Raw genomic sequence first — 14,372 nt, forward strand, 5'->3', positions numbered from 1 at the left:
CCAATGATGGCCTTAGTTACAGTTGTTCCATATCTGCCTTAAATATGAAGTATAATCTTACATAGGATACAGCACTCCTGTGTGTTCTTTGCCTACAGCGGAAACCGTAATCTTGTGTTTGCGGAAAATGTCTGGAGTAACCTAAAATGTTCCTAACCAACTGTACCAGTAACTACGTACAGATAAGAAATTAATAACTTGGTAGATATATGCACCAATAAGAAGCTAAATTGTACATGTTTATTACTTTAAAGTTGTCAAAACTCCACAAACATCAACATTCTGTCACACACAAAAAAAAAAAACCACATCAAACACGTTCCCATTACAAATACCGGTGATGCAAGACAAAGAAGTAAACTCCATCTCCCATTCAGAAAATTTGAAGAAGTGATTACTATATAGCAGTTACTTTTTAAAGGTTGTCCAGTGCCCCATCTCTGTGCCTATAAGAATGAAGATGCACAGCTACCATTGGCTCGTAAGACGTCAATCTCTGGCCTGGTTTAATAGACATCTGTGGGAATGTAAAAATAACCATTAAGTTGGTACACAAAAAAACAATACCTGGGGTGAATACAACGCTCAGACCCCAACTGGAAACAAGCTTGTGGCCACCGTGACTAATCTGTGAGATCTGTATTCACATCACATTGTAATTTCTACCATTAATAAGTATCTAATGATTCACAACAAGTTTTCTAATTCTAGTGTGTAACATAATTTGGCAAATTCAGTATCATAATTAAAATAAATCATCTATGGTGAACAAGCCCGGCCTAGGGTGAAACGTACGTCCAGTTTGACGTCATTCCGACGTCTCCTCCGGGACTCCTGTGAAGCGCACACGGGCCCGGACTCGCAGGCAACTAGAGACATGAGCTAAGCCAGCGGCAGCGTTCCAGTGCATCGGGAGGACTACATAATATTCTTATAGGTATTTCGGCGCGCACTCATTGCGGGACGGGAGTAGGTTTTCCCTGCAATGACAGACTGCCAACAGGGTCACCTCTCCCTGTTTCCCGACAACAGCAAGTAACGCCACTTTTTCCTTCCTTCATACCCGTTCCGGCCGCTGACTCTCTCACCTCCCATTCACTGTGACGGCTTCACACATGGGAAGGCAGCAGAAGTTAGCGGACGAACGGCGCAGGTACTTTTTCTTTATACTGGTATTCGCTTTATGATAAAAGCTTTCAATTATTATAATTTATGATTATTACTGCTGCTGGGATAGTCTCTTAGGCACTTGCTGAATTATTTGTATACACTTGTTGTTTTTTTGACACTGACCTGTAGATTAACAAGCGATTGGATTTCATGCACTCGTCAGACCTTATATGATTAGATTAACAAGTGTATCAATTAGTATAGTTTTGCTATATCCACATAATCTGAATCTTTTTGTTCGACCGGTGATTCAGTAGATGGTTTGGATAAACAAGTGCCACATTTCTGCCTATTTAATTATTATTATATTGATGTATATCTGTCTTTATTTTTCACCTGGCATTTAATTAATCAATTTCTTCCAATATGCCAAAAAGGCAATCAATCAATTAAATTGCATCCTGTGTCAAGAGTGCAGGGATTTTCATCTGTACCCTTAGACATATCACTAGATATAGAGGCTGCTACAAACTTTTCCCTTTTTTTGGATACATTGTTATATTGGAAGAGCATGTTATGTACATTGTATTCACCACGGAATTATGGTTGATTTATATTTCTCTACAATAGGACTGTGCTAATAGGTACACACAGCCCTTTTTTCTATACACATAATTTTAAACTTATTGAATTAAAATGAATTTTTAAACAATATATATTTATTGAAAGAGTGCCCCCACAAAGAGGCATTTTTTCTTTTGTCTCCGTTTCTTTGTAGGGACAACTTCCTTTTTGCAGAAATTTATATTAGTAATCATTTTTGTCACACTCAAAATAATAAAAAAAAAGCCCCCTTCGCCATTTGTACCGGTTTGTGCTTCACCATTGAGGATCATATTCACATACAGTACACGCAACCTTGTACCCCAACAAGAGTAGTGACCGATAACGTGGTTACGCGTGTCCAATCACACAGAGTTCTCACGTATAACACTATGAAAAGCTAAACTGGATGTTCATTCTGCTATCTTCCGAGATATGTTTTGTAAGCCAACAAAAGTCACTCCAGATTAGGACTTCAGAGCTCCTTAAGAAGTTATGAACATGAAATCCCTGCATGAGCATAGGCAGACACCTCATACTGTAGGGGAAATAAGGCACTTAATCAGAAATGTTCCCATGGCAAGAGTCTATACAGGTGAGCACACTGGTCATAAAACAATGGCACAAGAACGTTTGTGAAGAGGCTGTTCTCAGGGCACCATACAAAAGGTGACTAATAGGGCACTGGCCACTTATAAGGTCTTTCCTCTACCCTCTGACACGACATCTTCTGGCTTAGCACGCATGTACCACTCCACCCAGGATCCATCATATATGGCAGTGTCTTCTTTACCACAGAGGAAAGAGGCTAGAGCTATGTGGCAGGCAGTGACTCCAGAGCCACACGTTGCAACTAGCGGACGCAACAGATCAATGCGCTTCTCCTGGAAGAGACGTCGCAGCTCTTCAGGGGACTTCTCATATCCATCTTCTGTTAGAAAGTCCGGGAAAGGGAGGTTTATTGATCCAGAGATGTGTCCAGGTTCAATTCCTAAAAGATGGAGGAATCGCAAGAAAAATTATTAAGAAAGCATCAGCAATAGAGGAAAAATAAATCAATAAATAATGGATCCCCAAGCAGATGGTCTTTAAACACCAACATATACGAAAGGCCAGTCATTTATTATACAGATATCCCCTTTTCAAGCTCAGTTTGCATTTACCATAAAGTTAACAGAAACAGGCGACTGAAATCTACATTTGTACGTGACAATAAGCAGGAGTGCAACCTAATGTATGACACAATGCCCAAGGTTATATCCAAACCAGGGGACTTAAAATAAACATACTTCTCACCGGCTGCACTTGCTAGAGGACACTGTTACCGGCTTAACCAGGTTGTTTTGTTTTTTGGGCTTTTTAAAAATCACATTTGTTTTGTGCTTTACACACGCGGACACATGAGAAACACAGAAAATAGGTCTGTCACTTTGTTATCAAACTTAAAGCAATATAGGGGGTAATTCAGAGTTGATCGCAGCAGCAAATGTGTCAGCAGTTGGGCAAAACCATGGGGGTCATTCAGAGTTGATCACAGCAGGAACTTTGTTAGCAGTTGGGCAAAACCATGTACACTGCAGGGGGGGGCAGATATAACATTTGCAGAGAGAGTTAGACTTGGGTGGGTTATATTGTTTCTGTGCAGAGTTAATACTGGCTGCTTTATTTTTACACTGCAATTTAGATTTCAGTTTGAATACACCCCACCCAAATCTAACTCTCTCTGCACATGTTATAGCTGTCCCTCCTGCAGTGCACATGGTTTTGCCCAACTGCTAACAAATTTGCTGCTGCGATCAACTCTGAATTAGGCCCCATAGGCAGAGATTAGTTGATCACACCAGCAGCAAAAAGTTGCTTGGTGCGATCAACTCGGAATGAGGGCCATAGTACTACTGTATTTCTTAAAGAAAGTGGGTTCCAGCAAATGGGCACCTATTAGTCAGGTGGATGCAAATGGGTAAGTACCCTTAATAAAGAGTTTAGAGCTTACGCGCAAAGAGCCGATGTAGAGTTGCATGGATCCTTATTCACTGATGCAAATGGCAAGGTTTTGCATACAGCACATGGGCAGATATTGTGTTCATTCAAGCACCATGCACCTTCTACATCCTGTGCAGTTCCTCTTTTTTTGTCTGGGGTGTTGTTCTCTGCTCTGGAGCTTCTGCACACTGACCTGTATCTCAGTGCTAAACTGCACAGGTTGTGATAGGTGCAGGGTGCTGGAATGAACACTACAGATGCAAAGGTACGCTATTGGATATGCCCATCCTATTCTGAGTTGGACGGAACTTGGCCTGAAATGTCTTTCCATGAAACGGGCCATTTTGTGGCATAAAATGGGCAGTGGCAAAGCGATCTCACACAACCACCCCGACTTGTGGACGTATCATGGCCATGTATCTAAACCTCTGTGCACACGGGGAAGGGAACCTTTTTCAAGACGTATCTCTTTCACCTAGCACGAATCTGGTACCAGTGATGACTGTTGAGCATCTTGTGTAAAACCAATGGGCAGCACGAGTTTCCGCTTGCACACGCATGCATTCTCATAATAGCTGAATGGATACTCCCATTACCATAAGGTATTATGTCAGGCTTCTGCGACTGTCCGCAACTGCAGCCACTTTGTGTGTGGCTGAGAATAAGCCCTAGAGGCATTAGACTACAGTGTATAAAGCACATGCTCCCAAGACAATGAGACATTGGGGTAAATTTATTAAGGTGGGAGGTTTTTTTTTTTTTTTGTTTGTTTTTTTAGAACCTGCCACCTTAGTAAGTTCACCCCATTGTCTGACTTCCTGGCTCAAAAAATTACCTATTGTATGTACATAGCCTTACACATGGGATTCAAAAGATCCCATTATTTATATTATTCCATATCTACAATATTTTATTTACGGATACAATATATTAACATGTACTTATATATAGCAGCATATTCTATGGTGCTTTTTAAACAAAAAGTGTCCATTCTGGCACCCTGCACCTGTCACAACCAGTGCAATTACTCCTTCCTGCCTGCAGTGTCGCTCTTTGCTTTGGTGCTTCTAGCACACTTCACTCTGTATGTTAGCCATGAGATGCAGACCAAAGTGTGCTAGAAGCACCAAAGCAGAGAGCAATGCCCCATGTAGGAAAGAGGAACTGCACAGGGTTTCAAAAGGTACAGGATGCTAGAATGAACACTAAACAAAAAAGCAACCCCACAACCCAAGATGTCTGGAGTACTTTTGATTGTCTCAAAAATGTAACTTAGATTAACACATAAGGGTCAATCAAATTGGGTGAGTTACTCGCACCAGCCAGTCAGCCGGCAACAGCTCGCTCAAAACCACTCACAGCCTTATATGGCTTAAATAAATTTTGAGTGAATTCAGGCAGAAATCGGACTGCAAGGTGTGTGAGATGCAGAGCTACTGCCGGCATTGAAGCACCGCGACAATGGCAACTTGCACCTAGTTGGATTGACCCCATAATGTGCGCCCCTGCTGTAGGTCACAGGAACTCCAGTGCAGCTACTTACAGTAAGTTCATCAGGTAATCAATGTATCAAGGTCCAGTGTAGGATGAACATTTCCCAGGGCATTAGGGTACCAGGTGCGTGACCTACATGATATTACTCAACAGCACATTCATAAACATGGAAGTACTTTAAGAAATAAACAATCATTACCTTCCCTGGGCTCGGGCTGAAGCCCCCGAAATCTTCCCTCCACTCTGGCATCCACCACTTGAAATGAATGTTTCTCCACATTCTCTTCCATTTCCTCATGTCCCACAACCTGCGATGTGTTCAACTTTGCCCTGAATTCTGTTGGATGTTGACGAGGCTCCTTCCCAGAGTTTACTGGAAGCCCTTCCCTAAGCCATGCTTTAAGGCCACCATCCAGCACTGCTACATGGGGATGTCCAAATGCTCTAAACATCCACCAAAGCCGAGGAGCACTGTAGGAACCAAAATCACTTGCATCATATACCACCACATTGCTGTTGTTGGAGAGCCCAAGTCGGCCTGCATATTCCGCAAACTGGTCCTCACTAGGTAGCATATGGTCGTACGGGGAGGTGCGATCGCTGCAAGCATCTATGTCAAAAAAGTAGGCTCCTGGAATATGACGCTCCTTGTACTCACGCCATGGGTCACGGCCAGTTTTGGGAAGATGCCACGAGGCATCAAGAATACGAAGGTTTCCTTTGAGAGCAGAACCAGTCCGCAAGGATTCCCAAAGCCAGCTGGGGGAAACCAAAGCACGGGGCAGGAGTTGGTGGGCCATCATGAAAATTCTAGGAAGGGCTAAAAGGATAACAAAGTTAAAGTACTTTGTTGCAAAGAAACAAAAATACAAGTCAAAATGTACACTTTGCTTTAAAAATACAAATAGATGAGAACGGTGAATAGCAACAGTGAACTGCAGACAACACATTGACCAATTTGTGGGACATTACAGTGTATACTGTAATAGGTTTGTAAGCCCAGAGTCTACTTCGGGGGATTTGTTTCTCTAGAAATCAGGCTAACCAGCGTGTAACTGAATTTGCCCCATAACAAACTATCTACTTACCATAGTATACCCCTTTCACTCTGCATAGCTGGGTCACACCCAAGATTTTGTACACGGGTCCTTCCCAAGTGCAACTTGGCTGATACCCCTTTCAGACTGGCAGTCCGACCCGGCTTTTTGCCAGGTTGGTCATGTCACCGCCGATGTGTCCCAAGCCGATGCTTGGAGAGGAGATCAAGCGCCAGCTCTTTCTACTATGTGAACGGGTCTTTGGCTGCATCTACCTGGCTTACCCGTTCACACTGCACCACAAACCAGGATGAAGCAGTGTTCAAACCTACTCGCTACCCGGGTTAAAATGCAGGGTCACGCATCCCGGGTAATTTCAACAGGGTGCTTTTATACTGCACAATATCCCGAGTTGTGCACGTTCACGTGCAATAACCCAGAATATTTATAGCAGTGTGAAAGGGTTAGACATTAGCAGTCATGCGCTGTTCCTCGCAATAAGGTCTATAATAAAGATAAATTAGAAAAAGCCAAAATTTGCTTTTTCACACGGATTATTGCAGGTCCGAACACAACCCATGTGTCTTATGTACACTATGGGGTGTATTCAATAGATGTCTGATACTATTCGACGGAAAGGATCAGACATCTCAGTATCTCATCTGTCGGATTCGGCCATTCCCGACAATGCCAACCTGACTTTTTTTTAAAGTCGGATTGACATTGTCGGAAACGGGGCTAAAACCTGTCGGATTTGGCCGCATTTCTGACAAAACACGTGGATCGGTGGAATAGCTGTGGATCCACGTGTTTTCTGACAAGCCGGAATTCCCGACTTGTCAGAAAATCGGAGGGAGGACTGAATAGGTCGGAACACCTTCCGACCTGAAAAAAATAAAATATATATTCGGAAACTGCCGTCTTTACGACAAGATGGCAGTTTACAACTGCAATTCAATGCACCCCCATATCAACAGGCATGTCGACATGTCCATTATGCCGACAGCCACAATGTCAACTTGCAACCCATTGACACAAAAAGACTACCCCTAAGTTTAACCCAAACATTTCAATTGTCGACATTTTAAGTGTGTCAACATCGTGACATTCCATTTTATCGCAGTGACCTTTTCAAAGTCTAATTGTAATTGTCAACGTGCCGACTACATCACCACTAAACCGTGTGGACACCTAGGGAACAGCATCCTGGTAATAAAACTAAGTAAGCAGTAAAGTATCTTCCGGTTCCAAACCAGTATGGTGCAAACATGAAGACAAACAACCCATGCCCTCTGGACTTTACCTTTGTGCCCATTGGCACCAGCTGCAAAACAATAGAAGTGGCAAAGCACAATGGAAACTTTACTGACAATTACAGAAGTCTGCAAGAAGTTATATGATGCACCACATGGTAAACATATGGAGCAAAGCAAATATAAAGGAATGCATTAAAATACACACACACATAAGCAGCTCCATACACATGCAGGCAGATCTCATGTACCATACACTGATAACTACTAGGCATCATGTGGCTCTTCTGCTACAGAGCAACTACAAGTCTCAGAGACGATGGCTGCTAGGGCATGCTGAGACTTGTAGTCCCACCAGAGCAAGTCATTATGTATGATAGTGGTGATATAACTCTAAGATGTTATAAGTACCAGCTTCGGCAGTCTCTATTGCAGCTCTGATCACCGTCCCCTGGCTTCCTCTGCTGCGTGGGCCGCTCTCCCGGGCTCAGACTGTGTCCTTCCTGTCACATTCCCTGGTCCCTCCCTCCGGAGCCCTGCCTCTGCCGCCGTCGGTACTGACTGGATCCTCTGCACCAGATCAGGTCCTGCACGTCCGCAGCTGGAGGAGGCAGTGTCCGGAGGTGTGACAGTGGGACGGGATATCACGCACAGGGGGAGGGGTGTTACAGACTATTTAACTATTTATACACTTCACCTGGCCAAAACACAATAATATCACCCCGCACGCCGTAATGGTACGTTCCTGGGGATAAAGTAAACATTAATATAGGCTATAGTAGGGATATATGGGAAGGGAGAAATATCTGGGAACTTGGAAGCATACATAGCATATACTAGAGACAGAGACAAACAATAGTGCTGCAATGGGAAGTGACTAAGGAGATGCAAGATGAGAACAGTAGGGTCTATTCACGAAGCAGTGAAAAGAGTGAAGAAGAGAGCCAGTGGAAAAGTTACCAATGGCAACCAATTAGCTTTGCAGGAACATTTATCCGGGGTATGGTCATTTGGGTGTCTGTTTTTTCCAATCTAATAGACAGGAAGAAACAGACACCCAACTGACTTTTCAAACAATTGAATTCCACCCAGAGCCGAATTAACAATGGGGCGGGTGGAGCTGCAGCTCCAGGTCCCTCCATGAAAATAGGCCCAAACGGTGCTGGACTTTTAGATATTGGTGACAAGATTTTTATTTTTTTTGCTGTCACCACCTTCACTGGCCGTCCGAAGCCCTGCACATTCCCTCGCTCACCCCCTCCACCCTACCTTGTGCCCACATATACAGTATACTTCACGGCGCAGTTGAATGGACTCGCTGTGCCTCTGTGTGGTTGTGTATGCACTGCAGTGCCAAGAGGCTGGCCACGGGCTCTCTCTGTCAGCTGAATCTGAAGGGGGTGCTTTTTTTCTGGTCCAGCCCCTCCCCTCCACTCATGTTTCCTCCCCCTCCTCCTCTCAAATGCTACAGTGTGCTCAAAGCCGCGAGATCTAAATGACGGTGAGCCGCTACCGCCAGCGCCAATGATGGGGACCCACCCAGAGCAGGCCATAGGCATAGGCAAACTAGGCAATTGCCTAGGGCATTTGATATGCCTAGGGGCATCAGCAGCTTCTGCTGATTAAAATGATATGCGGCATGCCTATATTCTGTGTGTAGCATTTTATATGCAGATACAGCCACAGTCTCACACAGTATATAGGCATGCTGCATATCATTGTAATCAGCAGAAGCTGCTTGTGCATCCTAGCCACATAGTAATGCAAATAAGATGCATTTTCATTAAAAAAAAATGTGCCCGACGTTAGCATTGAGGCAAGATTTATGAGGACACATCTGTATCCAAGCAGAGGCAGAGGTCACAGTGTTAGTGGCAGTGTGAGTGCTGTGTGCATGTGAGTGGGTTGGTTGTGCAGTAGTGTTCGGAATATGTGTACGAAGCATTATGTGTGTCATGTAAAAATGCATTAATAATGTGCAACATATGTGTAAGGGGCACTATGTGTGTCATTATGTGTATAAGGGCATTAATAATGTGCGGCATATGTGTAACAGGTTACTACTGTATGTGTGTCATTATGTGTATAGGGGCGCTAATAATGTGCAGCAAATGTGTAGGGGGCACTATGTGTGTCATTATGTGTATAAGAGCATTAATAATGTGCAGCATATGTGTAAGGGACATTATGTGTAAAAGGGCATTAGTAAAGGCTGTCACAATGTGTAAGGCGCATTATGTTTATAAGGACATTAATAATGTGTCTCATATGTGTAAGGGGCATTACTGTGTGGCATTATGTGTATAAGGTGCTCTACTATGTGGCATTGCATATAGAAAGGGCACTACTGTGTCGTGTAATGTGAATAAAGAGCAATAGGGTGTGGTGTAATGTGAATAAGGAGCAATTCAGTGTGATGTAATATTAATAAGGGCTCTACTGTGAGGAGTAACATTTAAAAGGTAAAGTGATACTACTGTGGGATGTTATATGAATTATGGATACTATTGCATGATCAAATGTGAATAAAGTTGCAGTACTGTGTGGCGTAATTGGAATTGGGGTTACTATTGTGTGGCCAGGCCCCTTGCCTGCAAAAACACACCCCTTTTTGGGCTGTGCGCCAGATGTGTGAACTGTTCCTATTTAAAATATAGGGGGTACAAACACCAAAATAAGGACTGCTATGGATGAGGGGTGGTGGTGCTAGGAAAGAGATGAAAGGTCAGAGGCGGAACCAGCGGTGGTGCTAGGGGGCACCAGCCAAAATCTTGCCTAGGGCATCATATTGGTTAGGGCCGGCTCTGGACCCACCATTGCTGCTGGTGTCAATGACGGGGACCCGCTGTGCCGGCGTCAATGACGGGGACCTGCTGCTGCTAATTACGGGGACCCGCCGCTGTCAGTGCTAATGGCGGGGACCCGCTGCTATGGAAGGTACAAAGTGCCGCCTGTACGGAGAGAGAAAGAGTGGTGGTGGTGGTGGTGGTGGGGGGGGGGGGGGGGGAGTTAGGGCATGCCTGGTCACATGTTAGCTGCCTGTCTCAACTCTTCCTCACTGTCTACTCACCCTCTCTCTGTCTTTCTCCCCTTCTCTCTATTTCTGTGTGTCTCCCCCTTCTCTCCCTCCCTCTCTCCCCCATCTCTCTGTTTCTGCCCCTTCTCTTTTTCTGTCTCCCCCCTTCTTTCACTCTGTGTCTACCTCCTTCTCTCTGTGTGCCTCCCCCTTCTCTGTGTCTCCTCCCTTCTCCCTTCCCTCTCTCTGTCCCGGCCTTCTCTCCCTCTGTATCCCCTTCTTTTTCTCTCTCTGTATCCCCCCTTCTCTCTTTGTATACCCCCCCTTCTCTCTCCCCGCTCTCTGCCCTCTCCCCCTTCTCTCTCAAACTTCTTTCCCCCTCTCTCTCTTTGTCTCTCCCTCTCTCTCTCTCTCTCTCTCTCTCTCTCTCTCTTCTCTCTCTCTCCCCCTTATCTCTCTCCTCTCCCCCTCTCTCAGTATCTTTCCCCTTCTCTCTCTCTGTCTCCCCCTTCTCTGTGTGTCTCTCCATTCTCTCTCTGTGTGTCTCCTCCCCTTCTCTCTCTCTCTCTGTCTTCTCCCCCCTCTCTCTGTCTCCCCTTCTCTCTCTCCGTGTCTCCCCCTTCTTTCTCTCTCTGTGTCTCCCCCCTTCTCTCTCTCCTCTCCCCCTCATCCTCTCTCTCTGTATCTTTCCCCTTCTCTCTATCTCTGTCACCCCCTTCTCTCTGTGTGTGTCTCTCTCTCTGTCTCCTCCCCTTCTCTCTCTCTGTCTACCTCTTCTCTGTCTCCTCCCTTCTCTCTCTCTCTTTGTCTCCCTCTTCTCCCTCTCTCTCTCTCTGTATCTCCCCCCTTGTCTCTCTCTCTCTCTGTATCTCCACCTTCTATCTCTCTCTCTGGGCGGGATGTATTGTCACTGATCGCTGGTCATCGCTAGTCAACGCAATGATGCTAATCGCATATGTACTAACATATGCAATTAGTATCACAAAGCGATGCCAGGGGTGTCCTGCGATCAGTGATGGTCCGCAGGACAAGGTTTGTGGCGGCTTCCGTCACCTCCCAGCCCCGGGAGGTGATGTGCAGGGAGTCCCCGTGATCCTCCTTCTCCCCCTTGCAGCCGGAAGGAGACAAGGCTATGCTGCGAGGGAGAAGGAGGAGGGGGTCCAGGGGTAGAGAGGTCGTCGTGAGCGGCGCAGGTCGGCGGCAGAATGCGGCGGCGGTAAGAAGCCCATAGGCTTCTATAAGGTATCGCCATCAAAAGATGGCGATACCCCCGGCGGCGTAAATCCAAAGATGGCGATACCCCAGGCGGCGTAAATCCAGCGGTGGGGTCTTGGTACAAATGAAAATGCAGAAAAAACCCCGAAAACGGGGGTTTTACCGCATTTTCCCTTTAGTACATCCCGCCCTCTGTATCTCCGCCTTCTCTCTCCCTCTCTCTGCCTACCCCTTTCTATCTTTGTGTCTCTCCCTTCACTCTTTCTATGTCTCTCTCTGCACCTACTCCCTTTCTCTCTCTATCCCCCCTCTGTCTACCCGCTCTCTCTCTCTATCTCTGTTTACCCCCCTCCTCTATCTTTGTCTCCCCCCTTCTCTCCCTCTCTCTCTCTCTCTCTCTCTCTCTCTCTGTGTCTTCCCTTCTCTCTCCCCCTTCACTAATATAAGTATGGCAGGGAAGGTTAGGGTTAGGCTACGGGAAGAGAGGTTAGGGTTAGGCACTAGGGTGAAGGTTAGTGTTAGGCTGCGGGAGGGGGAGGTTAGAATTAGGCTGTGGAAGGAGACTGCACGAGGAGAGGGTTAGGAAGAGGGTTAGGGTTAGACTGCATGAGGAGAGGGTTAGGAAGAGGGTTAGGGTTAGACTGCATGAGGAGAGGGTTAGTAAGAGGGTAGGGTTAGTTTACTTACCAAGTAGTGTCAGTATTCTGACCACCGGCATCCTCAATGTTGGGATCCCATACCCAACAGATAGAGGGGCACATATAGACATATTCACATACGGACATAGCGGAGCACATACAGACATAGGTACATAAAGACATAGTGGAGCACATATAGGTATACTACAGGCACATACGGACATACAGGAGCACTTACGAACATGGAGAAGCACATTCAGACATAGGCACCTATGGACATAGAGGAGCACATGCAGATATAGGCACATACGGACACCCCTGGATGCCACCCCACTGCACAGGTCACACCCCCACAACACTAGTCACGCCACCACAGCACTGGTCACACCCTTGTGGTGGCACACAATAGGCCCTTCAGCAATTTCAGCTCCAGGCCCATGTGGACCTTAATCTGGCACTGATTCCACCCATCCAGTGCATTTTAAAGAATCTCCAACTGTAAATATTAGCCCAGATCTGTGACTGTGTGCATAACGCTGGGTGGAGTCACAGCACTGGGCGGAGGTAGAGTCATAGAGTCACAGATCTGGCCAAATACCTCTCCTCCATCTTCCCGGCCGGACGCATGTCCTTCCCGCGGTTCCCGGCTCATGTGCTGGAGTTAGGAGGGAAGCCGAGCCTGGATGCCATGAGGCGGAGGATGAGGCCGCCTCCCGTCATTGTTGCTGCGGGCACTGAGGATCCCCTCTCCCGAGTCTCTGTCAGCTGCCGGGAGCACGCCCTGCGCGTGTCACTGCCCGGCGCGCTCTCACCCGTCACCTGCTGCAGCCAAGGCGCGACCCCGACTCCGAGCCCCCGCCGCTGTTACCCGGACAGCAGGAGCAGCGCCAGCAGCAAGTGTGAGGGAGAGCGCATCCGGTTCACTGCTGCTGCTGCTGCTCCAGCAGATTGTGTGTGTGGAGTATTGTGTATAGTGTGTGCATGGGGTATGTGTACAGTGTATCATGTGTGCATGGTATGATGTATACACAGTGCCCCTCCCCCACCCGCGGCACCATCGTACCCGCCCCTCCACCACCCACGGCACCCCGCCACCTGCCCCTCCACCACCCGCAGCGCCCTGGACCCCCTCCTCCATCTGCGACACCCCGGCACCCGCCCCTCCACTACCCGCAGCACCTCCGGACCACCTCCCCCATCCACGGCACCCCCATACCTGCCCCTCCCTCACCCGTGGCACCCCCGCCCCTTCCTCACCCGCAGCGCCTCTGAACCCCCTACCCCACCAACGGCACACCCACCCCTTCCCCACCCGCAGCGCTTCTGGAACCCCTCCCCATCTACCGCAGCACTGCACCTGCCCCTCCCCAACCCACATCAGGCCCGCCCCTCCCCCACCTGCAGCCCCTCTGGACCCCTCCCCCATTCGCGGCCCCCACTCCCCTGACCCTATGCCAACCGCAGCACCTCCCTCCCCCATCCATACACACACCCCCCATTCGCCCCTCCCCCAACCATAGCACCTCCGGACACCCTCCCCCATCCGCAGCACCTCGGCACCCGGCCCTCCCCCACCCACAGCACTCCCACAACTGGCCCTCACCCACCCAACCACAACACCTACTAGGTGATTCATTGTGCCCTGCGTGCACTGTTCACGCTATCGCAAGGGGCTATGGCCACTTAACCATTGCACGCCCTTTGTCCGTGCAGTATTTCACCACTCACAAAATTATTATTGGTGGTAATACTCCATATAATAAAAATGTTGCATGCCCCAAGGGTGTGTACTGGTTATGGGGGCGTAGCCCCTTTCCGACGGTGTGAAGAGCGCCCATAGGGCACGATAAGTCACCTAGCATAGCAGCTGAATGGTTGTCATGGGAAACTTCTCTACTGGCTCACTTCACCACTCTTTCCACGGCTTCATGAATAGACCCCAGTATCTTTTTCATGAGAGTCATTTGTCTGGTTTAGGATCCTTTTTATTTTTAGAATGTATTAACTATAGTTCAGTTATACC

At 47.2% G+C, this 14,372-nt stretch overlaps 1 protein-coding gene across 1 annotated transcript; it reads right to left on the reverse strand.

Annotated features, from left to right (window-relative positions):
- Positions 1-218: 218 nt before the first annotated feature.
- Positions 219-8,150, reverse strand: MPST (mercaptopyruvate sulfurtransferase). The gene is made up of 3 exons (XM_063940661.1): positions 7,892-8,150; positions 5,390-6,010; positions 219-2,704 (listed from the first exon to the last, which is right to left on the reverse strand). Exons 2-3 carry the CDS (start codon positions 5,991-5,993, stop codon positions 2,406-2,408), a joined length of 903 nt encoding a protein of 300 aa, XP_063796731.1. The 5' UTR covers positions 5,994-6,010; positions 7,892-8,150; the 3' UTR covers positions 219-2,405.
- Between the last annotated feature and the right edge of the window lie 6,222 nt (positions 8,151-14,372).

Source organism: Pseudophryne corroboree, chromosome 9 (genome assembly GCF_028390025.1).
Source record: "Pseudophryne corroboree isolate aPseCor3 chromosome 9, aPseCor3.hap2, whole genome shotgun sequence".
Classification (NCBI taxonomy): Eukaryota; Metazoa; Chordata; class Amphibia; order Anura; family Myobatrachidae; genus Pseudophryne; species Pseudophryne corroboree.